The sequence below is a fragment of the Cololabis saira genome, chromosome 11, assembly GCF_033807715.1.
Source record: "Cololabis saira isolate AMF1-May2022 chromosome 11, fColSai1.1, whole genome shotgun sequence".
NCBI lineage: Eukaryota > Metazoa > Chordata > Actinopteri > Beloniformes > Belonidae > Cololabis > Cololabis saira.
In genome coordinates, this window is record NC_084597.1 from 17,773,453 (window position 1) to 17,799,423 (window position 25,971).

The following is a 25,971-nucleotide window of genomic DNA, read 5'->3' on the forward strand; positions in this document are numbered from 1 at the left end:
TAAATCTTGTTCCACTGGCAGATTTTTCTACTTATTTCAAGTGAAAATTTACTTGAAACAGGTGAAAATTGTCAAATAACAAGTTATTTTTCTGGTGATGACTCTTGTTTTAAGTGTAATGAGATTTTACTGTTTATTATTATTTTCGATTTCGGTTTCGGCCACAATTTTCATGTTGGTGCATCACTACTAAATACTACTGCATTGTTCCAAAATTATTAATTCTGTCTCAAATTATTCTAGGGGGGGACAGCTTTACTAATGGGGGGGACTTGTCCCCCCTGTCCCCCCCGGGATTTTCGCCCCTGCTATCAGGGGTCGCCGTAAAAAACTTGTAAATCTTCTTCTCCGAGTCCTTTTTCTCGAGCCGCTATCAGGGCGGACCAGGGGATGTTTACGGGTAAAGGTCGCCTCTAGAGGTCGCTATCATCACACTTTTACCTTGAGATTTTTATTTTTTTAAACCAGTTTGAACACTTTTACGTCCCTCCATGTTTTTCAGCTTTACAAATAAGAACTTTTATTAACAAAAATATGTAAAACATTTGGCATGTTTTGTTGAGAGAAGAGATTTTCCTATTATACTCTGCATTACTACTCCATCTCTCTCATCAGCTGTTGATATGACGACAGGAAGAACACAATGATGAGTCACAGACCAGATATTTCAAAATCAATCAACAATCATTTATCGAGACATTCAGCTGAATGGTGACACAACTCACCAATACCGCAAACAACAGCTTCTTCATCCGCCTGAGTCGTGTCTGAGCGCGGACAGGGATGCACATAAACTTATAACCAGAGCTGGGTAGAGTAGCCAAAAATTGTACTCAAGTAAAAGTACTGTTACTTCAGAATAATATGACTCAAGTAGAAGTAAAAAGTAGTCATCCAAATAATTACTTGAGTAAAAGTAAAAAGGTACTTTGTGAAAAAACTACTCAAGTACTGAGTAACTGTTGAGTAACGGCTGATTTATTTTTTTAACACAACCATTCAAACAGACAAAAGTACAAAATAATCATCTTCAGGCAAATTAAATCAATAGAATAAATTAAAATGAATAAAAAATTGCTTAAATTAAAATAATCCTAAAGTGAATTCAAGTACTTTAATAAATAATAAAATAAATAAAATAATAACAGAATAAAAAAATAAATTAAGCACAAGTAGCACAAAAAGGTCAAGCCTTTGTACTTTTCTTTTTTAACCAGGCAGAACTAGAACAAGCCCATGAACTCATAGAAACTCTGTGTGTGTGTTTGAGTCTGTGTAAATGTGACAAAACATGCAAAAACAAACATTTTTCACAAAGAATCACTCAGTGATGTCATGAGATTGGCCCGTACGCGGATAAAAGGGATAAAAGAAAAGTAACAGCTCAACGTAGCCTAATGTAGCGGAGTAAGAGTAACAGTTTCTTCTTCACAAAACTACTCAAGTAAAAGTAAAAAGTATAGTGATTCAAAACTACTCCACAAAGTACAAAATGTCCCAAAACTTACTCAAGTACATGTAACGGAGTAAATGTAACTCATTACTACCCACCTCTGCTTATAACCCAGACTCAGAAACGTGATAAAAACTTGCAATCAGTGCCATAAATACAGTAACCAATCCCCTTTCCCCCCTCCCATGAAACCTTCCATTCCTGTTGAAAACCTTGAGAGGAGTTGTTTCATCTCAGTTATACAGGGAGTACTTTTCATGGAGTCCACAACATCAGTTAGTTGTTATCTACGTTAAACACCTGCTGAACCTTCTGTCCTGTTGCCTTTCTTTAACAGTAGCTGTATATTAGCTGAACATTACACACATGCAGTAATTTCCATTAACTTTACCTGCTAAGCAATCCTTTTTATATGGCTGAAAACAATTATTAATGCATAAGTAATTTGGCATGTTTATATTTCAATTCAAAATTGATACAGAATCATGAAAGGGGGAAAATTAAACTAATAAACGTAAAAGGAACATAGTAGTATAAAACTGTTAAAACTTTGCCCTTATATGTTAAATATTTATGACTTAATTGCAAAGCACATATTCTTACATATTCATAACCTGAGACTTGGTCATATCTAGCTTTTTGGGGCCCCTTGAGCAAGATTTTACGTGGGGCTTCCTATCTTGTGTTCAAACATTTAGATGATGTACGGTAATGCATTATAATCTCTTACTTTAAGAAGAAAACAGGCCAGATATATGTGGTACCTGACTGGCAGCAACTGGGGGTACCAGAAGCTCAAAACAAGCTAAATAAGGTGTTAGGCGTTGGCTGAGAAGATTTGGCAAATAGCTCATGGGGAGAACCCACATCCTCAGCTCTGCTGCTCATCCGCTCATCCCAAAAACGCATGTTCCTTACAAATGTGGCACCATTTAAAAAGGAAATAAACAGGCTTTAATAATAGTTATTGCCAAGAAGTACTGTTACAAAGAAAAACACAAATTTACTTACATTTTGTGCTAAGATGTACAAGTTCACTTACAAATTTGCAAGAAAATTTCAGAGCTTCTGTGATTCGACCTTAGAAATTGTCGAGAAAATTTCAGAAATTGTGACTTTATTTCAAATCTGAAGTTGTGACTTAAGAAATGTTTTTATTTGTGAGCGTAAACTCAGAAAGTGTGGCTTTATAAACTCATATTTTAAAGAAGAAAAATAGCATTATAAACTTGCACATTTGAAAAGAAAAGGTCAGAAACCAGACCTATAGTCTGGTTCCGGTTACTTCTTTTAAAAGAGAGGAATTTAAACAGCGGGAGTTTGGAGAACAACATGAACAGATTTCAGAAGTTAAACAATTTCCTGAGCTTTCATGAAACTTCTGTAACAGTTTGGCTGGAAATTCCCCAGACATTCAGTACAGGGGCATCATTTTCTACAAAATGCAAATATTAAATAAATGATTATTGATATGATAATTGGTTAAACTAGACTTAACCCTCACTGCATTAGAGCCCTGATTGGTCCCAATCACTCAGCTCTCTTTGTCTTCTTTCGCTCCCCAAACATCATGGATTTGGCTTTGTACTCAAGTAACCCATCTTGGCTGTCTCCCTTCGTCGCTGTTTTCCTGAGATAAGGGAACTATTTCAAGTGATAAAGAGCTAAACTATATGCGGCTCCATATCATTCAGATTTTGCCTGCGTAAGAGTGTGAGCAAATTATGTTTGGGCCTTTTTAATCTATGTTTCAGTTCTCTGTAACTTCTGCAAAGACTATATATTTATTCCCAACACATCCTAATACAATCTGCAGTGATTCGTAATGACCTGTAGTGGTTCTGTGTGAACACAGAAAAATAAAGCAGTTTTAAAACATATCCAAGAAGATCCAGCTCTGAACCTCTTCCAGCACCGTCCCAGGACCATCCTGGTACCATCACATGTTTCAAAGCAGTTAAAATGGGGTAACTGTTTTTATGTATTTTTATTAATCCACTTTTACAGTATTTAGCAACCTTCTGCTGAGGGAAAGCAGCCTCCCACATGTGACTCATGTCGGGATCTTCTTAACCACCAAGCTCAGTAATGCCATGTTTCTGTACCTGCTTTTGGGATCTCCATGTAATTGATATGAAGCAATGGGCTATTTCTACTCCCCCCTGATGTGCAGTTGACAGTTACTCCCTTTCCTCCCCTCGTTCTTTTGTTAATCACTTCCCCGTACAGCTCTAATGATGTGATGAAACAGACGCAAAAACTCACACTTTGTTGTGTTGTAATTCAAATGAGGAAGAGAGGCTGAAAGAGCAAGAAAGACACACTCCCCTGAGGTCAGGGTTCTATTCCAGTGACTGAAGCAGCATTTTGAGTAACAGAATAAATTAAAACATATCTGATTTTATGCCAAAGGGGGATATCATAAAACTTTTGCAGCAGGTTGAAGTGCCATCTTCCCCCACTCTGCTGGATTTTGGTCATACTTTTGCTATGAATGTGTTGTCCAGTCATTTATCTTTATTTTTTTTATATTTTTATCCCCGATTTTTTTTTCTCCCATTTTTAATCACCCAGTGCTCTACCTAAGCTACAGTCCTGGGCATTGCCATCCTCTACCAACCCCGGGAGGACCTACACTGAGCTCAGGTCTCCTCCTTAACCTGAGGAGTGAGCAGGCCGCATCTTTTCACCAGACAGGGTGAGGCTTCTCTGGCCGGACGTAGCGCGTGGAAGGATCACGTTATTCCGGCCAGATCCTCCCCACCCCATCTAGCACCCCGGCTGGCCAGAGGGGGCATGTATAGCCCAGGGGCCTCATTTAAAATGGACTGCGTAGGATTCATACTAAAAGTGCACGTACGCTCAAAAGCCGAAAATGCCGGGCGCAAAAAAAAATCCGGATCAATAAAACCATGTGCACGCAGATTTGCACGCAACGTTCCTTTATGAATCACAGACCTGCGCAGCTGAATCCGCCTCTAATCCCGCCCTCTACACGCCCATAAATGCATATGGGATGAGCCTACTGAGCATGCGCAGTGGCTTCCTCCAGCCTGTTTGGCGTCAGAATGAATTAGAAGTAGCAGCCACCGTCACAGTCACTGACTTTCACGGAGACAGAGATGTTGTAGATGATGTGGAGGACAGGAAAACCACATTATTTGGTGGTCACAGTAAAAGTTAGAATAAGTATATAAATATTATACAATAAAATAAAGCGAGTGAGTGGCAGCACGCCGTTGCTGCGCTAAACGCCGTGAGTTCCCCGGCGCAACAGGGGGACACAAGTCCCCCCGTCTTTTCAAAATCATGTTTTTTTCCCCCTTACTTTTTACAGTTTAAAAACTAACGGTAGGCTCAGCCTTAAATTGCAAATTATCAAGACACTGTATGAAAGCGATACGAGAACGGCCCCGCAGCCCCGCTTCACCCCCCGCTTCCCCTCCTCCTCTCCCGTCTCCCCTCAGAGCTGCTCAGGGCGGGTTTATGGTTCTGCGTCACACCAACGCAGAGCCTACGGCGTAGCTGCGCGTCGTCGCGTACCCTACGCCGTAGGCTCTGCGTCGTTTTAACGCGGGACCCTAATTTAGGCACCATACACCTGCACGTAAAGGTTTCACGCGCGCGTAAAACTTATATGAAAAAAAATCTGAGTCCCTTTAGGGGCTCCGTGGGGCTCCCTAAACGCAGCCCCTCATTTGTTCTGTCCTAAAGCGGGTGAAGAAGAGGCTGCAGCTCCAGCAGCACCAGAGTCCTGACTGACTGAGCTTCACACAGAGGAACACGATCAGCGCTATTTTATTTTATTTTATTATTTTATTATTTTAAGTCTGATATATGTTGTGAAGTGTGATGACATTATTAAGAGTATGACATGAATCTGGCTTCATTTCACCACCTCAATCCCTGCGTCTCTCGTTCCCCGTGTCTTAAGTAAATTCTTACGGGAGGGTCCGAGTTGCCGTAAAGATAAGCAGATTTTTCGGTTAGTTTTTTCTTTTTAGATCCGAGGATTTGCGTAGAAGGTGGCTTCCGCAACTTTCAGGCGCTTTTTCTGCGCAAGCAAGCTTTATAGATGAGGCCCCAGGACTGTGTGCATGTTTTTGTGAGGGTAGCTCACATTAGCTGCCAAGGGAAGACAGGGAGAAAATGCAAACTCCACACAGAAAGGACCTTTCCCCCAGTCCAGTCATTTATATGAGGAAACAAAACAAGGACCCAAAAAAGTATACGCAAAAAAGGTCACATAGAGAAGGGAAGGCTAAAGAAACATAAAACAAGCACAAACATGCAAAATCACCACAACAAATCAATATAAAATGACCAATAGGAGATTCAAAATAAACAAAAAGAGATGCACAGAAAAGTAAATGAGTAAAAATTGATGAAATTGACTAAAACGGCTCTGAGTCAACTCCTTATCAGGGCCTCAGCTGACCCAGGACACAGAGAACTTTGAAATGCAAATGTCTTCTTTCTTGTAAATGAAAGTTAAACATACATTTTTGTGAAGTCTAGTAAAGTTGAAGAAAGATGAACTGTGAGAGGAGCTGCATGAACTCCTGACTCTTTGCAGCACGAATGAGGGACGTTTATGTCCGTGATGTGTCATTCTCTGGTCGCCTTACTGCAGAAACAACAAGCTGCTCTGCACAGGATGAGGAAATGAAGTAGAGCAAGCGAGTGACTTCACCCGTTTATTGCCTTGCAAATATCCCTGTGTTGAAAAACGCAGAGCCCTTTGCCCGGACATATCAGTTGAGCGCTGGCCTGGATCCACTCTGACAGCTGATGGTACGTACGACTCATAGAACTGCCTCTTACAGACAGGTTTCCAAAAGATAAACTTCAACATTTCTTCCTGTTTTTATTGTAGGGTTCAACAACTCATTCAGGAGATTTGCATTGGGTGGTGTTGTCAGGTTTATTTAGCAGCCTTGTTTCAAAAAAGCAGGAAGTGAAAGTAGGGCTTGTTCGAGACTGGCGCAGCAGCTCTATTGTGGCGATGCTTTAGTAAGCCAGAGAGACTTTGATTGAGGCAACTGGTAGTTAATGAGTTACTGAGCAGAGGTGCAACCTTCAGCTCGCACTGCGTGACTCATATTAACAAGAAGCACTGAGCTTTTGTCACAATACCTGGACCGTAGCCTCCGGGAAGGAGTTTTGTTTTGTGTAGTTGTATGAATGTAAATTTTGTTGAGGTTACGATACAGTGCTGCTATGGTAAGTGGTGCTCTTTATTTACACTTTACCATTGTTTTTCCATGTGATTTGAACAAATTGGATCTGATTTTCTCCTTAATAACATTTAAAATGTTAGATTTACTTTGTGCTTTTGTGGAACAGCCCACCAGGACCCGTGAACCTTCACTTAACTCTTTCCTGTTAGCACGGTAATAGGAAGTGGTTTTTTAAACCACCAGAACTTGTGGGACTGAAGTGTCAACACTGGGCTGACAGACTCTCGGTTTCCTGAGCAGCGACTATTCAACGTCATCAAAACTGACCTCAGTTCTGTTTCCCACAGGCCGACACAAACCCTCAGCCGCCCGCCCCGGGCCCGTCCTCTCAGCTCGACAAGGTGCAAAGTCAGGTGAACGAGGTTAAAGTTATCCTGAAAGACAACATCGACAAAGTGATGGAGAGGGGTGACAGATTAGATGACCTGATCGGCAAGACGGACGACCTGCAGGCTACTGTAAGTATTTGGATAGACCAGGGGTCGGCAACCCAAAATGTTGAAAGAGCCATATTGGACCAAAAACACAAAAAACGAATATGTCTGGAGCCGCAAAAAATGAAAGGTCTTGTATAAACCTTAGAATGAAGACAAATGGTGAAAGGAGAAATGTCGAAAAAAAAGTCAAAATGTGGAGAAAAAAGTCAATATTTAGAGAAAAAAAGTCAAAATGCTGAGATTAATGTTGAAGTACAATCTCGAGAAAAAAGTTCAAATGTTGAGAAAAAAGTCGAAATGTTGAGAAAAAAAGTCGAAATGTCGAGATTAAAAAGGAAAGGAAAAAGGAAGAAAAAAAAGAGGAAAAAAAGGAAAGAAAGAAGAAAAAAGAAAAAAAAACAAGAAAAGAAAGAAAAAGGGAAAAAAAGAGAAAAAAGAGAAAAAAAGAGAAAATAAAGACAAAGAAAGAGAAAAAAAGGAAGAAAAAAAGAAGAAAAAGGGGAAAAAAAGAAGAAAAAAGCAAAAAAAAACAAGAAAAGAAAGAAAAAAGGGAAAAAAGAGAAAAAAGAGAAAAAAGGAAGAAAAAGGGGAAAAAAAGGAAAAAAAGGTGAAACATTTTTGAAAAAGCTCCAGGAGCCACTAGGGCGGCGCTTAAGAGCCGCATGCGGCTCTAGAGCCGCGGGTTGCCGACCCCTGGGATAGACATTAATGGCATCTAGCAGCACCAGAGGGTACTTCTTCTTGAATCCAAGATATCTTATTGAATGTTAAATTAGAGTTTGCTTTTATTCTTTAATCTCTGAAAAACTCCTCTCAAAAACTAGAAAATAAATCAGAGGTCCCCAAGTTTTTAGTCAGCTCGTGGCTCCTCAAAATAAAATCAGTGTCCATTTGAAGCTCCTTTTTTAAAGTTCCACAACCCCTTTAAAATAGGCTTATGGTCCATTTCTGTCTCATTTGTGTCAAAAATAATCAAAAAACTATCTCCAGAGATTGCTTTTAAAGGTATTAGGGTGGTTTGTTTATTGCCCAGCAAAAGCCGAGCTGATGCCACATGCAGCATAAGCAGGAAAATCAAGGGAATTCGCGCATGCAAGGATGCAGGGTGCAGAGACGCTCCTTTACAGGAATAACTCCGGGATTAAACTTCATTACTTTTGGTTTGGTTTTTGCAGCTACATTCATCTGATTTCTGATTTCTATCTGATAACACAAACTTGCATAATTTTAGCACATGACATACAGTAGGTAGTTTCTCTTTTTATATTGTGCCAAAGCGTGCATCACAACGGCTCCTTCCTGGCTTACATTTCATATTAGCCAACACAAGCAACATATCTGATCTCAGAATCTGTTTGTAAATTCCTAGAAGCCTCTTTTTCTGGTGAAAAATAACATGTGAGGGTCAATCAGTCATCACCATATTTTCTAAAACAGCTGAGCGTGGCATCTCAGGAGACTCCAGTTAGCAAGCAAAAAGATTTGACGGAAGGGCAGAAGGTTTTGTGGTGCAGGTGATGAAACAGAGAGAGAAGTAGTAAAGAGTGATGAGAGTTTCCTAAAGGGCTGAATCTGTGGCCACATTTTGAATCAAATCCCCTAAACAGCCACGTTTACTTTGTCTCATTTATTTGAACTGTCCAGGTGAATATGGCGAGAGAACGGTCCTGCTCTTTATCAATTCAACAAAACATGAAACTGTAAAAGTGCATCTTGTTCAGTCACCTCCAACATATTTAAATCTGTACAATTCCACAGCTGGCATTCATTTTTTACCAAAAACAGAATTGCAGACTTAAGTGAGTTTAAATTACTGGCATTAAGATTTCAATTCAACTATAAAATGATGTTCACTGACACAAATCTTTAAAAGTTTAGTTTTAACTGACCAGCACTAGTCTCAAAACGTAATGAATTATAAGAAATATGCGCCTTTTCGACTGAGAAAAACTATAATTACATCAAAAAGGGTTTGAAAAAACATTATATGTAATGTATTTGTTATCGTTAAATTCAGTTTATGCTTAAATTGTAACAATATGTTCTATTATTGACCCATTACTCTCTCTCCACACTTTAATGGACTTCTTCTAGTTAACTGGAGCTAAACTTTTGACTATCTGGTTGCCTTTTTCTGACCACTTTTTTGTTCCATCTAAAAAAATTAAACAAGTCAACAATTTAATTCAATAACCGTTTGCTTGATCTTTTAACATTTCAGCAAACTATTACTGTTTCCCGTTCTCCCTGATAACGTAAACGATAATAAGTTCGATTTTTCCTTTTTATTTTTCCCCACATTCACCTGCTGTCGTCTTTAGCTCATAATTTAGTTTTTGTTTTAGTTAACAAGCCACTTCAACCATTTACCTGTTGGATTTACTTTATTTCAACCACTACTACTATTGGAGAGAAAGCACTCAGTGATCTGAAGAAAGAGGCTGAACCTAAATGTATTTCTTGCAAGGGTAGCACACTAGCTGTAAACTACAACTAGCCTGCACCCAGCAGGGTTTATTAGACTCAGAAAATAGGTGTAGAATTACAATTGTACACTCAGGAAGTAGGTTTGGTGTGGACCACAGCTTCATTCAGCATCATTCATAAGATAAAGGAAGGTCACATTATAAGCACATAGTCTAACAACTACATTTTAATATAAAATTTTATTGAATACTTCACTTTCAATAGTTTGCACCCTATTTTGTTTACTGCCAATAAAACGACTTGTTTAGGATTATGACACCAGACTAGCTTGTACTTACTAGATGTTTAATTATTAAACCTTTTGGCTCTATTTCTACCTTTTTATTGCGATTGTAATTTGTGCAGCAGTTGTTTATAATTCAGGGGTTCATGAGCCAAACCAACAACTAGCTTTAAAATCTTTAGCTATTAAAATACCGTATTTTCACGACCATTCGGCGCACCGTGTGAAAAGGCGCACCCTCAGTTTTGTGTGTAATTTTTGGATTTTAAACACACATACGGCGCACCGTCCCAAAAGGTGCAGTCTACAGACACGGAGCTGCACACACGCGCGCCGCAAAACACACACACGCGCTGCAGAACACACACACACACAAGTGTGCTTATTTAAAAATAGAGCGGGAGCAAAACTTAGTTTGATATTTTATTTCACTTTTCACATCAATCAAACCCTTCAAAGTCCTCATCTTCTGTTTCCGCATTAAAGAATTAAAAAAAAACACCGGGTCGCCGCACATAGACCTGCATCAGCCACTCGATCATCTCTTCATCCATCCAGCCCTTTTCATTTGCCTTCATAATGACTCCGGCTGGAAAAGTCTCTTTAGGCAACGTTTTTCTTTTAAAAATCATAGCCGGCAGTTTCTGTCCATCAGCGTGGCAGGCAAGCACAACAGTAAATGAGGACTTTTCATACCCCGTTGTGTGGATCCCGACTGCGGTGGTCCCGGTACGCTCCCCCGCGGTAGTCCCGGTGTTGTGCCAAAAAGTGATTGCCTGCCAGAATCTGATTTCTTCTGATTTCTGGCCGCGGGACCGCACACAGCAGCCCGTTGAGCGATAGCGCTAAAACGTCAGATTTTCAGATTATGAAGCTCAAGAATGAGATCAAGTCATATTTAGGCAGAAACAACTTTTCATTAACTGTATTTGGCCTTCAATCAATTTTTGGCAGGTGAAAATGCCTATTTTGTGTTGTAATGGTCCTTTAAAAGAGTTAAAAGCAATCCTGTGAGCTCTTGTGTTTATATTATGAAGCTCAAGAATAAGATCAAATCATATTTAGGTAAAAACAACCTTTCATTAACTGTATTTGGCCTTCAATCAATTTTTGGCAGGTAAGACCCATTTTCAGGGGAGAAATCAGATTCTGGCAGGCAATCACTTTTTGGCACAACCTGGCGCTGGTCCGCGTCCGGATGTGGAACGTGAGCGGCACCTCGTCCATGTTGGTTATGTGGCTGGGCTGGATGTCTTTGTCGGTGATGTGTCGGCTGCAGAATGAGTGGAAGCTCGCCATATTTTCCATATAATCCGCCGGGCGCTGCTGCTGCGCTGGCACCGTTTCATGAAGCGAAAGCACCAAGACGGACCTCCATGAAAATGTTCAATTTTCATTTCTTCCGCCAGCGCTACTGCTTTCAGTCGAATGAAACGCTGAAACGCTCCTTCCACTCGCTCTGTGCTTCACACCGCCCCCCCTTTAACGTCTGAGGATGGTCTCTATCACGTCCGCAACTCACGGGTGCTTCCCACGCCCGTTCTCCCTTTACCGTTCTCATGGTGGCCGTCCTCCTTACATTACCGTAATACAGGTAATAGATACGGCGCACCGTTTCATTGGGCGCGCGGCACATTTAAAAAAAAAAAAAATTTTATGTGCGCCTTATGGTCGCGAAAATACGGGTAGTTAATTGACATTTCCTGTCATTTATTTCTATTATTATAAACTGAACTCATAACTGTTTATTTCAACTACTTATTCACTTTTATATCAATTTTTGATATATTATTTTTTACACTTTAACTGAACATTTAGGACCAATTTTCAGTTTATTCTAACGTTGGGGTCAGAGTTTAAAAGTTTAACTTGATAAATTAGCTGCAAGGTATTCAACGTTTCAACCTGTAACACTTGAAGTTTGCATTTAGGTAAACGCCGTCTTCACCGGTGTTTTATGAGACCTCTCCATCTTCTCTCAGGCCGACTCCTTCCAGAGAACATCTACACGGGTTGCCCGGAAATACTGGTGGAAGAACATTAAAATGATGATTATAATCGGCGTGGTTGTGCTGATCATCCTGATCCTCATCATCCTCGCCGCCACTGGCGTCATATAGCCTTTTTTTTTTAACCAGCTACGAAGAAAGCGCTCACCTCCAGTCACCTAATCAAACTCACCAAGAGCTGTTTTGCATTTCAATAGCAAAAAATGTGTACAGAAATTTCAAAGGTAAATAATTATTGATGAGGTCACTTCATGAAGACATCTGATAATGGCAAGATTAAATTGTTCTGAAGATTCCTGACATACATCCTTAACACTCCAACTTTTATTCAAGTGATGTAAAACACTTTATTAATGAAAGTCAAACCCAAGTGAGTTTTGTTTTGTTTTATTTGTTGCATTTTGTAATATCCAATACACTGTGTATTATGTATATATATTGTGGCAGGATGAAGCACAACTCCTTGTGTTTATTTCAGACAACGGATCTCTCTCTCTCTCTCACACACTCACACACACACACGTATAGAGAGAGAGATTAGATAGATAGTGTGTGTGCATGTCTGTAAACCTCTGTAATAAGATGTATTATATAAGAGATGACAATGATTAAGAGGTTAAAATTGTATATTTGTCTCCACAGTACAGTACATGTGTGATTTGTTCCAACCAACATCAAATCTGGAATAACTGAAAAAAAATCACAAGCATTTGAGAACAAATAAAGAAAGAAAAAGGAACAGAAAAAAGCTACAACTTTGAAACTTTGAAGTGAATGGAAAACACTGAAATACTCTTGTAAATATGAAGAAAATGTAGTGTAGGTCAAAGCACTCTTCGTGTACTGATTTACAACTATCTAAGTCATCTTTGCTGGATCATCTCTGGCCAACGTTCCTCCAGCGCACCGCAGACTTTCATCACTCTGATGCCTGTGCAAAACAAACAAACAGATCAGCTATAGACGAATCAAAAAACTGATTATTCATTTAAGAAAACTAGGAATCCTCTGTGTTTTTAATTCTGAATGTAATAAAAACAAAAAAGAAATTAAACTGGAAACAATTACTTTAACAGCTTTCATTTTTAAAAGGTAAGAAAACTTGAAGTGCAATGAACTGAAGAAGTCAAAGCCAAAAATACTAAACGGAAGAAAGCTTCAAATTGATCAAAAATACACATTAAAGAAAGCATTACATGCAAATTTCTGCAAATATAGTATAGTAATATATGACACTTGTATTCTTCTTGTTTTATCAAAAGGTTATAAGAGAAAAATGTGTTACAGGAAAATTAACAAAAGAGAAAAGTCTTTTCCATCGCTGTCAATTACACAAAACAGAACAATACAATTACACAAACGTAAAGCACTTTATCCCCCAACACAGTAGAGTCCAAATACGAAGCAGGTTTAAGCTCATGGACTACTGGCTAAATAAAGAAAAACATTTTAATTAAGATTAGGAATGCATTTAAATAACATTAGGAACTGGAAAGTCCAGAGAAAGCTGTACATATCCTTTGAAAAGCAAATAGTTAATTTTTCATATTTATAAAATCATTACTTGTGGGGGAGTAAGGGCCTGTAAAAAATGACAATTACATGTTTATATTTTAAGTTTTACATTACATAACAGTTGCAAAGAAATTATAATGGAAAGAAAGATGACAAAGCTGGACGTGTCCCATATTGTTTAATTTAGAAATGCTGATACAGGATGTTGGAAGACCATACCAAATGGCAGCATTCGAGAGCGTATGCTTCTCGTACCCGGTCCGCATTGAGCGGGCCCTGAGAGTATCTGGGAGTCAGCTCATGGCCTGCAAGGAAGCTCCGCTGGCAGGTACAAACAAGGTATGTCAGTGTTAGGAGACAACATACTTCCTTTTCTGTTTCCTTGCACATCCTTAACTTTGGCATCCATTTACTGTAGTAGCAGTACATTACCTGTTAACTTTACACTTAAAAAAAGAGAAGGTGCAAAAGAGGCAGCAGAAGGCCGGCTGCTAAAAATAATCACCACAAGAGTGTAGCCTCTATGTTACCACTACTGTAAAGCACTTGAGGGTGCTGAGAAAAAGAAATTTACATCAAGAAATTATACAAAATATTAAAAACACCAAAGTTAATGTAACTACTTTAAGTTCAAAGCAAGAGGTATATTTTTGTTCCTACATACCTACTTGAAGAAAAGGGTTTCTCCCTTTAATACGGCTTGTAACTGTTGGTGTGACCACCACGCCGTGGTGACTTGCCATATCCACCAGATTGATCTGCAAATGTCGCACAAAACAAGATTTCAAACTAAGCCATCGTGAAGTGAACTAAAGCAACGGGGTTTTAAAATAATCAGATACACACTGTCGTAGTCACCATATCCATAGTAGTTGTTGTAACCAGTGTAATCATAGCCGCCATATCCTCCATATCCTTGATTGCCATAACCGTAATTTCCATAATTCCCATAGCCCTGATTCCAGTAGTTGCCGTAACCCTGGTTCCAGTTCTGACTGGGGCCTGTGAACAGATGCAAATAATCACAAGTAAACAGAGGTGTCAAAAGTATTCACATTCATTACTCAGGTAGAAGTATAGATACCAGAGTTTAAAAATACTCCTATATAAAAGTATAACAGTACTGGTTTCAAAACTACTTAAAGTATAAAAGTAAAAGTAATGTAACGGGGAAAAAATGCCATTAAGGACAAAAGCCATTGAAAATGAATGCATCTTAGTATAATGCAAACATATTAAAGAACCATATATGTGTACTATTGAGCATTAACATGTATTTCAGAGAGCAGAAGATATGATGACTAGTTGCCTATAAGTATTGTAATGGTGCAAAAAGTCAAACTTCAGAGGCATGTTATCATTTATCCTAACCTTTATTGGAATGTACATCCAAGTTTAGTTGCAGGAATCTGAGGGAACGGATGTAAGAACAAAACTGGACAAGAACATCTGAAACAACCACAACCAAATTCACTCTATCCGGATGGAGCAATTTAACTGGATAGTTTTTTTTTAAAGGCCGAAATGAAATAGAGTAACGAGGCTGTTTCTTAAATGTAAGGAGTAAAAAGTACAGATAATTGCGTGAAAATGTTAAGTAAAAAGTCGTCTGAAAAATAATTACTCCAGTGAAGTATAGATAACCAAAATTTCTACTTAAGTAAGGTAACAAAGTATTTGTACTTCGTTACTTGACACCTCTGCAAGTAAATACTCATTTAGGTTCAGAGATGGTCATGACAATGATCACGATGAAAAGTTTCGTGCATCATGTGTCTATTTATCCACTGCCTTTAAACTGCTGACACCAAACCACTGTTTTAGTGACATCTGCAGCCTTTGATACAACATAGCAGGAATATTTTGTTGTAAAAACTGGAATAGTTCACTGGTATTAAAGATCAAATCCTAGAGTAGTTTTAGTCGTGGTTGACAGGGAGGATTTCTTTCTGTACAAGTCAGGGAATGCTGTTCTTCAGTGTCTCTTCTAGTGTAGTCTCAAGTGTCCGTTTTGGGCCCCATGTTATTTTCACTAACCGTTTTTATGCCGGATGCCCTTTTTGAGTCAACATTCTTGGGACCCCTTAGTGGCTGGGCTTTCTAATTATGGTTCAGGTTTTGGTGCAAAACTTACAAAATATTAAAACTGCTGATAAAAAACAAAAAGTGAAATGACTCGTGATGTTCCTCTTGGAAATAAGTCTTCCCATTATGGCGACAGATGTCCGGAACCTTTTAATCTTGGCAGGTTCATTTCCATTTTTGTGACACATTCTCCATTATTTTATCCCAAAACAGATGCAGACGTTTACAACTTTGTGGTAGTTGAATACGGTAGTCCAAACAGTTTTAAGGCCGAAATATGGTTCTGCGTCAAAACTGCGCCGTGCCTACGGCGTGTGGTTTTCGTCCACGCAGACCACACGCCGTCACCTGCGCCGTCACTGACGTGCACCTCCTGAAAATTGTAACTACGCGTCGAGCGACGCAGACCACACGCAGACGGAGAGGGCTGTGATTGGTTCGCTTGGGAGCAACGCATTTCCGGTTTCCGGTTTGAAGCAGTCGTGAACTTTCAGGGCTCTTTCCTTCGTTCATGTGTGATTTTTTTTATTTTGTTTTTTTGCACAATAGTTGTCCTTATCTCTTTGATTCACTGTGACTGGAAAAAGTCGGATAAACCATTCAGAAAAAGATCGCTAACTAGCGGTCGCGGGGGGTACTGCACCGCGACCAAATGGAGAGACGGAGAAGTCCGAAGGGTTCAATACGGCGTCACGGCTGCGGCGTGTGCTCTGCGTTGGTGTGACGCAGAAGCTTAATTCAGCCTTCACTCTTGGCTTTAAGGGTCAGGCCTGGAATATACTTGCAGTTGGTCCATGCGTTTGCACCTGTATGTGTACACAACCGGGTGTGTTGTGAGTATTTCATGGTTCAGTATACGCAGCCTGTACGCATGGTACCGGCGGCCTCCACTTGGGGGCAGAGTGTATTTCCCATTGAATAGAGGTGGGAAATATACTTATCTCAAATGTGATTATAAAACGAACAAATGGCGAGTTGATGAGTTGTTGGTTTGACTCCCAGTGAGAATAAATGTTTTTTTTTTTTTTTTTTTTTTTTTTTTCGTTTATTTCGGCATGTTTATATAGACACATTTCATCTCCAGAACATTATACATTGCATACTCAGCACATGACGAAAAGGGTACGGGAGAAGCTGACGCTTATCAAAGTCCCGCCCCGTTTGAGGATATATGCAGTAATGATCATTTAGTTTGGTTAACAAGAAAACATTTGATTAGAAATTTGCAGCTTTTTCACTCCGAGAGATGCAACAAACAGAACAGTGTAAATTAAAATGTTCAAAAACCCGCTAAACAAGCGTATGCACAAAAAAGCCTCTCTGAATAAATTATTTTCAGAGGAACTCTCCCAACTGATATACATCTCTGGGTTGAACTAGTTGAACTGGTTTTAATGCGGTCGGGTCAGAGACAACAGTGGTTCAGAGATGGTCGTTAGGATATTAAGTCAAGGGCACTCAGGTCGTTGTGTGTTCCTCTGGTTTATATACAGATGTGGAACACTGATGACGTGAAACACCAACACTATACTTAAATGCGCTCCGCGAGGTTTGATTTTACAGTCGCTGAATAGACTATAATTTGACGACTCGATGCATCGGACTGCTCAACCCGATCAACGCTGCCCCAGTGCACCAGCCTGTAGAGCTGCTGACGGCTCACTTACCGTGAACTAGCACCACTAGCAGTCAAAGGTATATTGCACATCATGTATTAGTTGCGTATTTCTTGGGGGATGTGCACAAATTATGTGCCTAACGAATGCATGATGGGTGTGGCAGTCATGATGCTTACACGTTAACTGCAAGTCTATTCCGGTCCTCATGTTCAGTGTTACAGTTGTCACTAATATTTGTGGTTACAAGGGTTATATGGTAATATTTAATGTTTTCAATCAACAAAGGGGTAAATAGGTCATTTATTTCCATTTACTTTTATCATTACTCAGTACTTTGATTTTTCTGATTGGACATTTATGCCATCTGGTGACGTGCAATGAAGAGTTACTTTAATACAGTTTTATCCTCCAGATTGAGCAAGTTTTATGGCCCTTTACCAGTGCCCTGTATTCCTAACTCACCGCCACCTCTTCCCCGAGACCTGGACGAGTATCCCCCTCGGCCTCCCCAGTACTGCTGCTGTTGGTACTGCTCCTTCGACACGGCCACCTTTATTTCACACTGAAAGAGTCCAGAACACCCATTTATTACACCACTGTAAAGTCAACATTTTAACCTGCCAATGCCAAAGAACACTTTTTTTTTTAAACCCCTGTACCTTGCTGAGTCCAATATTGTGGTACTTCTTCTCCATGATATTTTTCACCGATTCCTCCTCTTTGAACGTAATGAAGCAGAAACCTCTCCTTTTGTTTGTTTTGTTCTCCATGGGAAGTTCAATTGACTCCAGCTGTTCACATCATCAACAAAAGTATGAAATCACGCGTGTTTTCATAAAAACGACCGTCTAACTGAGTTTACAAAGGGAAATTATGTAAAGTAGCATTTAGACATTATTTTTAAATCAGCAGCCCTGCAGAGTCACATAAACCAGGGTTGGAAATTAGCCATCTGAGGTGGATCAGATTACCAACAATTAATAACAACTGAGTCATTTTTAATATTTCACAACGGAAATGACATCCTATATCAGTTCCTTTGGCTTTTATTTAATTACCTAAAAATTCTCATTTACCTAAACAATTGTGCTTAAGTATTATTTACTACATTATATTTCACATGCGATGGACTGGGGCACTACGATGGACTGGCGGCGTGTCCAGGGTGAACCCCTGCCTCTCGCCTGAAAATTAGCTGGGATAGGCTCCCGTGACCCTGCAAAGGATAAAGCAGGTGTAGATAATGGATGGATGGATGGATGGATGGATGGATGGATGGATGGATGGATATTTCACATGTGGGTGATTTGAACAAATATAAATTAAAATTTGCGGCTAGTACAGTCTGCCACTGTGGCTATTCCGGCCTGCCAAAACTACTCTGCAAAAAATTCTTGTGAAATGGGTCTGGTAATCTTCATGTTTGCAAACAATTCCACCGGTACAAAACGTACTGAACCAATCACAACAGGATGAGTCTTACATAATTTTTTTTTTTTTAAACTCAGCGGTTTCTTCTGCATCTGTTGGTTCTGCATCGAGGAAATCAACGTTGAATCCAGAGCAACCGGACTAATTCTCTCTCTCTCTCTACTGAGAAGAAAAGAATTGGGATGCTGTAGGAAGCTACTTCCAACCCTGGTATATGGACATGCCAAATATGGTCAAATCTGATCATCTAAAAACACACAAACCTCTCCGAAGGCACTAAAATACTCTCTGACTTTCTCCTCAGGAGTATCAGGGGACAGACCGCCAACAAAGATCTTCTTCACAGGCTCCTTGCTCTTCATTGCCTTGGCTTTTTTGGGGTCAATAACCTTCCCGTTGAGTTTATGTTCCTTCTGGGTGGCAACCTTTACAATAAAAAAAATTAATTAATTAATAATTTATTCTGAAAGGAATTCAAAACACAAACTCACTTTCACTGTGTTTATATACTCAAATGAGATTCTTGCAAGACAAAGAAAAGCAGCAATTCTTTGTTTCTAATCTGCTTTATCATCTGTAATAGAAGGCTGCATTGGGATTGGGTCCCACTGGGTCCCAAAGCAAATCTCGCGGGATCGGGCGGGTTTGAATTTTGCTGTGGGCGGAGCAGGTGGACAAAAAAAACAAAAAAAAAACACTGCCGGATCGGGATGTAGTTTAGCGACCAGGTGGAGATCAATGACGTGGAAAAGAACCTCAAACAAGGTCTTTACAAAACAAAGACAAAGCAAGGCAAGACAGATATTTAGAGAAACTGCGTTTAGTGTCTGTGGGCGCTAGGGCTGTTCGATTAATCGATTTTAAAACGTAATCGCGATTATGTAATTAGAACGATGTTAAAACGTGAAAATCGTAAAATCGATTTTTCACTTCTTTTTTTTTTTTCTTTTTTTTTTTAACCTTGTCTGCACACATATTAATGATTGATACCATATTATTGATTGATGGAAATACCTCTCAATACCTGCGACAAGTGCCCCATCGGAGAGGCTCTTTAGTGTAGGAGGGGGCGTTGTAACATGCCACCGGGCATCCCTCAAGCCAGATGCCGTAGACCGGCTCGTGTTCCTTGCAAAAAACTTGCAAATGTGAATAGCAAATGTAATGACTGACATTACACACCTCTACCTCCTTCATGGGTTGCATTATTATTTAGCATGCAAAGACCCAGTTTAGTTTAATTAGAAAATGTCTTGTTTTATTTAATTGGACATATAACTTACTGTATGTTTGCAAGTGCTGATTTGCTGATTTTTTTTTTTCCCAGAGATAAAACGTTATATTTTATTATATTTTTTAAAACTTTTTTTCAACTTATTTTAGAGTTTTGCACTTTATTCATTCATTTTTGGTTTAATAAGAGCAAAGTTTGCACTTAAAGCCCCATGGGGCAAATGTTCAATAAAAAAACAGCATATTTGAAATCATTTCTTTGCCTTTTGTCAATTCACAAAATAATCGTAATCGAAAATCGGATTTTGAGAGAAAAAAAAAAATCGAGATTTTATTTTTGGGCAAAATCGAACAGCCCTAGTGGGCGCATGTTGGAAGAGAGACGAACGGGATTGGGACCGCAGTCGGTCAGCAGCATTCTCTTCCTACACAGCAATGTAATGGCCAAGCGATTCATTTGTTAAATTACAGTAATTCATTTCATTAACATTGTTTATTTTATGTTATTTATTAGTGTTATTTGAGCCACTCACAACTTACTCTCGTTGCTATAACCACAATCACATAATTGATGCGTGCGCAAAAGGAGAGTTTTGTGGGAGCAGATGTAAACACTGCGGGAGCGGGCGGTAATGGTCAGAAATGCAGCGGGAGCGGGATGAAAAAAACTTTGCAGGGCTCTAATCTGTAATTCAGTGTTTGAACTCCTGTGAAAAAATAAATGGAGATTGTTTGAAACCCAGCTTGTGCATCTCCTGTTTTATATTCCAACATTTTATATCAATAACATGTATTTTGTATATGTGCACAATAAGTACAAATGTTCCTCCACATGTGTCTTACTCTGCAGGGCATGGATGTAAGAATTATGTCAGGCAGCGAGACAATACCTTCTCAACACTTTCGGGCTCTTTGAAGAGCACAAAGCCGAAGCCCCTTGAACGTCCAGTCATGGGATCGAGTTTTAACGTGCAGTCTACGACCTCCCCAAACTTTGAAAAGTAATCCTTCAGGTCTTTCTTGGTCGTGTCCCAGCTGAGGCCTCCGACAAACATCTTCCTATTGACAAAGAATTGACAAAAGATACGAGCCGTGATTACATGAAGAAAGCGCATCATAAGATGAGTGAGCCAGGATAACAAATGAGCAAAGTACAAACAATTGGTGTTACACTCGTGAAAAATTCTAAGTTAACAGAAATGTTATCACTAGTTCTATTCTCAATTTGTGTATTACTGTAACGCCACATCCTCATGAAGTTTCCTTTCCGTGCCTCCTCATTGAGTTTTTTTAACATGTTTCCTCATTAACATGAACCAAATATCATTACCGGTAGATACAATAAACAAGGTCAAACTTTCTTTCTTAGTAGATGGAAAAAAAAACTTCTGCAGTAAAAAGGGGGAAATACTCATGGGAATATCAATATTACACTTGCAAAAAAATAAAAATGAGGACTCTTAAATCGTTCCAACTGTCAACTTCTGCATCATACATGACAATAAAAAGTCTCATCTAACCCAAACGATGTTAGTGGAGGAAAAGTGGAAAATAAAGAACTTGCAGACATATAACCTCTCTGTTACTAGCGTGTTCCAAACGTAAGACCAGAGGAAAAAATGACAGGCACTGCCTGATGACATTGCTTAAAGGGAATAATCTTTACAGCTATTACATTAGATTCAACAAGGTATGGAGCTAGAACAGTCTCAATAGTCAAAATGCACAGGGCAAGATTCACAAATGCACAGGACAATTCACACGTGTGTAGGACAAGATACACAAATGTATTTCTGATGCACACAAATATAACCTGATTTACAAACGGTTGGTGGTCTGTGGACTTTGCTGTATTTGTGTGTAAATTTTGAGACTCCTCTGACTTGCCTCAATCCACAAATGTCTTTTTTTAAACACTGAATGATCTGCAACCAATCAGATATCCTCATTGTTTCAGCCAATCATAAGAACTCCCCCCACGTGGGGGATAATGTATTCATAAGCCAATAACATGAAGCAATTCAAACCACTATATGATGTGAATTTCAGTCAGTTCAACATGGCTTCCAGCCAGGACAGTGGAGCGATAAGTCAAACATCTAATTTAATGTGTTTGGCTACTTAGTCCCCTTGTTTGCTATGAGAAGTGTTTAGTTATTAATCTCAATCCCTTTAATTGTGTAACTACCAATACAAGCCACATGTTATTGCAGTGGCAGGTGGGATGGCGCAGGGACTCATGGGAAGCCATATTCCTTTGGAGGTTTCCTTCACTAACTGTGGTTTCATATGTGTGGTTTTGCCGGGGGATTTTTTATCGTTATTTGGTCTCCCAGTTGCGATAGTTTTCACAGGTGATGTTCTGGTTGCTGGTGCACCATGAGTGAGATGACTGTAGCAGCTAAATATATCTCTGTGTTGTTGTTGCTTTAATTGTTAATACAATCTGACCTGTCAAATTTAAATAAAGTTTTGAGTTAATAGGTGAAAGTTGCCAAAGCAGTCAGCTGACTGGGTCTGAATGAAGCAGTGATGTGCTTCAAACGTCATCAGTGACATCACATGAAGCAAGCTCCGGCCCACTGCTTCACCACAACAACCCCATCGACCTTGACTCGAGCTTCGAAGCATTGGTGGAGGAAGCATCACTACTGTATTCTCTCTGCCTGTACCTGGGGGGAGGACAGCTCCTGGGACAATAACTGCACAAAGAACCATCTGCTACCTGGACTCAGAGCAACAGACTCTGTCATTCATTGACAAGAAATTCAGCTTTACTGATGAAAACCACCAGAGCTTAATGTAAATAGACTCAGAAAACTTTATTTAAATTCAACAAGTCAGATTTTATTAACAAGATCCACCAGGAGCTCTGTCACTTCATAGCTGCTCGCGGCTACCAACGGACTTTTCAGCAGCGCCGAGATGAACTAAAAAAAAATAAAAAGTGTCGCCGCTTGAAGCTTCTCTCTCTCTCATTTTTTTAACTTGATATCAAACACAAGTCACCGACCCAGCACCACATTTATCATCTCCTCCATCTTCTACATCTTTAGTGTTGTTGTTTTCTTAGTTTAGATCACACAATCAAATATGTCACAGCAGCTTCGCTCCAACACTCCTACTTCTGCTCCAGGTGCTGAATTGTAGTGGAAAAGAAACCAGGCCAAGTTGAGTCGAGCTGAACTGAGATGAATAGAGCCGAGTAGGTCCTAGTGGAAAAGTGCCATTAGTGTCTCTAACGGGGGAAGGACCGATGTCTGTCAGCAGCACCAGCTGGAGGCTCAAAAACATGCGTCTGTGTCGTCAGTCAGTATAATATAATAATTTTTAAACAGCAAACTGAATTGTCACTAGCCTCGTGAGAACTGCTGCTTGCTGTAGCCTGGGTGACAGGTCTCATGAGGTTAGTGGTGACAACGGGAACAAACTCGGAACAACAAATCAGAGATGGATGGATGTAACAAGAGAAAAGGCATTTCTGCCAAAAAAGAAGAAGACTTGGTGTAAATATATTTAAAAATGGGAAACCAAATTTACTTTCCTAAAGAGGAGATACAGAAACATGCGTCTGTGTAATCAGTCAGTGAACGCCAGAGGGCCACATGAGTGAAAATGTAAATGTTTCACTTGAAGATGATCAATGTGTATATAAACTGAAAATAATCAAAATAAATAAGTGTGCTTTAATCCACTTTTGTGTTTTAATTTAGGCTCTATTATAGGAATTACACACATATGAATGTCCACAGCATTTCAGTGTCAACAAAGGTCGGCCTGTCAGATTCTGAGCACATAATTGTAGTTTGTAAGTGGTTGACAGGTAATTATTTTAGATTTCTCGTAAATCTGTCTTAAAATGTAAGATACTGGACCTCATTTGGGATGGTGGGACAGCGGTGGAAATTTTCCCTTATTTTTAAAACCAAAACTAGTCAGGTATGTACTGTGGGTCCACCAAGAACCCTTCATGAGGTCAGAGGTGTATAATCCAGGTGCCATAAAGTAAGAATCCAGTCCAGCATTTGTTCCAACCAACCACTAAACCAGTTCATCTGCAGGTAGATGGCAGGTCGTTAGTGAAAACCCCTGTTCTAAATGTACAGGCTGATCCAGAAACATGGCACCGTTTTTACTTTATGGCACCTGGATTATGTGCTTTAATGTTTAATGTATACCAATATTATAATATTAATATTATATAATAATATTATTATACTTAATATTGTGGGAAGTTTCTGCTCGGCTAGTGTCCATCAATCCACACTAATAAATTTCTCCGGAATGAGTATGGATAGAGCATACTATTGAGTATGTTCTAATGTTTCGGACGCACTAAAAAATCTTGCATGCTCATTTTGCATACTCATTAGGGTGGAAGTATGCAATTTCGGACGCAGCCATGGTTTAGAGGCTGCATTTCTAATTTATTTATCAAAAACAATCAAAAGCTTGTTTTTAAGACATTCAAGGCCTGTTTAAAATAGGGATTAGATGCCATAATAGGCCCCTTTTAAGTTGATATTTGCTCATTAAAAACATATACCTGTGGATCAGCCAGTACATTTAAAACAGGTGTTTTCACTAACAACCTACTGTACCATCTACCTGCAGAGGAGCGGGTTTAGTGGTTGGAACAGCTGATGGGCACTTTAAAAACCCCATATTGTACATTTCTGTTCATATTGTACATTTCTGTTTATACATTTTATCTGTCATCTGTCATCCTACGTCACTTTTTGTAAAGACTCATATCCGGCACTACGAGGCTGCTACTTGTAACTGGGAATAATCAAAGCCTCTACTGCACATACCGCTGTTTCCTTCTGATTATTGTTTCTTGTTTTTGTTTTTTGTTTTGTTTTCTGCTTTTGTTTTGTATTACCTAGCTTATTCTATTTGTCTCATCACCTTTTTAGTCTCTCTCGGTGCAAAATAACAGTAATTCCCCCCTTTTCTTTTTTTACAATCTTCCCTACAAAGTACTGCTTCTTACCTGTATGTCATTCAATGTTATATGAATTTAAAAAAGGTCTCCAATGTAAACAAGTGTAATGCTTTCTTGGAATAATGCCTTTTAGTTGACTTTGTATCAGCGAATCTGTACTGTCATGAAACTGTACCTGATCCTATGCAATTCTTCTAATAAATTCTTCAATCAATCAATCAAATAACCTCATATTGTACATTTCTGTTTATACATTTTATTATATCTCTTATTTTATCTCTATATATATTTGTTTGTTTTTATATTTTTATTTTTACTGTATTGCACCAATCACCACAACAAATTCCTTGTGTGTGTGTTAACAAACTTGGCAATAAACCCCTTTCTGATTCTGATTCTGATGGACAGGATTTGTACTTTATGGCACCTGCATTATACACCTTTGCATGAGGTGAGTATGTATGTGTGAGCATTTATTTTATTTTATTTATTTATTTGCACAATGACAACAGTACATTTTTTTATCATACAAGGACAAATAATTTGTGCAGGGTTTACCCCTCGTCCTCCTCGTTCTTGCTGGCGTCGATGCGGGAGCCCTCGGCCTCGGCCGCGTCCCCCGCACTCACCATCGGGTCGTCGCAGTTGGCCTCCCCGTCCTCCTCCATCCGCATCAGGCTCGCGTCCTCGCTGAACTCGTAGTCTTCCGACATGTTTTCCACCTCTAACGTCACTAATGAAACAAAAACGAAACAGGAAAAACAACCAAGAAGAAAAATGTATATAAAAAAATAAAAACGGTAATAAATATTCAACCGTTAGCTGGTGACAGCTTTCATATGCGGTTAAATAAAAGATAAGATTGCTAGATAAACTTACAGAAGTTTTATCTGAGGTTTATATAAACGCAGTCCGAGATCTTACCGATCTTACCTGCTTTAATTTAAGTGCTAGTTATTATTTTTTTTGTGATTAAATGTGTGACTGTTGTTATCATTAGCGACGCTTCTTCTTCTCCCGGGTAAGGGTTGAGGTCTCACCACCGCCCCCTGCTGGCGGTGGCAGGTAACCACAAAGCTGAAAGAAAGAAAATACTCTTCAATTAACCCTTGTGCTGTCTTTGGGTCAAAATGACCCGATTCTTCTATCCTTTGTTTTATCCGGCCATGCTCTCTCCTTCCTTCTTGCTTTCCTCTTTTCCTCCTTTTTTACCCTCCTTTATCTTCCTACCTCCCTTCCGTCATTCGTTCCTTTATTACCTTCTTTGCTTTTCCTTGCTTCTTTCCTTATT

The 25,971-nt window shown here is 39.3% G+C and overlaps 2 protein-coding genes across 11 annotated transcripts; one reads left to right on the forward strand and one right to left on the reverse strand.

The window, feature by feature from the left end:
- Positions 1 to 6,096: 6,096 nt before the first annotated feature.
- On the forward strand, positions 6,097 to 12,783 carry LOC133455050 (vesicle-associated membrane protein 8-like). Of its 2 annotated transcripts, none has more exons than XM_061733871.1 (3): positions 6,097 to 6,247; positions 6,981 to 7,151; positions 11,823 to 12,783. In XM_061733871.1, the coding sequence occupies exons 1-3, from the start codon at positions 6,245 to 6,247 to the stop codon at positions 11,958 to 11,960; spliced, it is 312 nt and encodes a 103-aa protein (XP_061589855.1). In that variant the 5' UTR covers positions 6,097 to 6,244; the 3' UTR covers positions 11,961 to 12,783. The 2 variants fall into 2 exon arrangements, with proteins under 2 accessions (XP_061589855.1, XP_061589854.1); XM_061733870.1 differs by lacking the exon at positions 6,097 to 6,247 and adding an exon at positions 6,519 to 6,676.
- Positions 12,230 to 25,722, reverse strand: LOC133455046 (heterogeneous nuclear ribonucleoprotein D0). Of its 9 annotated transcripts, none has more exons than XR_009783483.1 (10): positions 25,560 to 25,706; positions 25,239 to 25,413; positions 20,623 to 20,791; positions 18,763 to 18,924; positions 17,728 to 17,859; positions 17,531 to 17,630; positions 14,223 to 14,366; positions 14,029 to 14,122; positions 13,584 to 13,685; positions 12,230 to 12,780 (listed from the first exon to the last, which is right to left on the reverse strand). XR_009783483.1 is itself a non-coding variant. In XM_061733863.1 (9 exons), exons 2-8 carry the CDS (start codon positions 25,391 to 25,393, stop codon positions 14,055 to 14,057), a joined length of 942 nt encoding a protein of 313 aa, XP_061589847.1. In that variant the 5' UTR covers positions 25,394 to 25,413; positions 25,614 to 25,722; the 3' UTR covers positions 12,230 to 12,780; positions 14,029 to 14,054. The 9 variants fall into 9 exon arrangements, 6 of the variants coding, with proteins under 6 accessions (XP_061589847.1, XP_061589850.1, XP_061589849.1 ...); XR_009783482.1 differs by having other exon boundaries at positions 14,033 to 14,122; positions 14,211 to 14,366; XR_009783481.1 differs by having other exon boundaries at positions 14,211 to 14,366.
- Between the last annotated feature and the right edge of the window lie 249 nt (positions 25,723 to 25,971).

What these genes read in the sequence shown, in the direction of transcription:
- LOC133455050 (XM_061733871.1), top strand. An exon ending in CGGACGACCTGCAGGCTACT is followed by an intron (nt 7,152 to 11,822) that starts GTAAGTATTTGG and finishes ATCTTCTCTCAG; the next exon opens with GCCGACTCCTTCCAGAGAAC.
- LOC133455046 (XM_061733863.1), bottom strand. Translation starts at nt 25,393, where the DNA reads ATGTCGGAAGACTACGAGTTCAGCGAGGACGCGAGCCTGATGCGGATG. An exon ending in AGCCCGAAAGTGTTGAGAAG is followed by an intron (nt 18,925 to 20,622) that starts GTATTGTCTCGC and finishes TTTATTGTAAAG; the next exon opens with GTTGCCACCCAGAAGGAACA. An exon ending in ACAATATTGGACTCAGCAAG is followed by an intron (nt 17,631 to 17,727) that starts GTACAGGGGTTT and finishes GGACTCTTTCAG; the next exon opens with TGTGAAATAAAGGTGGCCGT.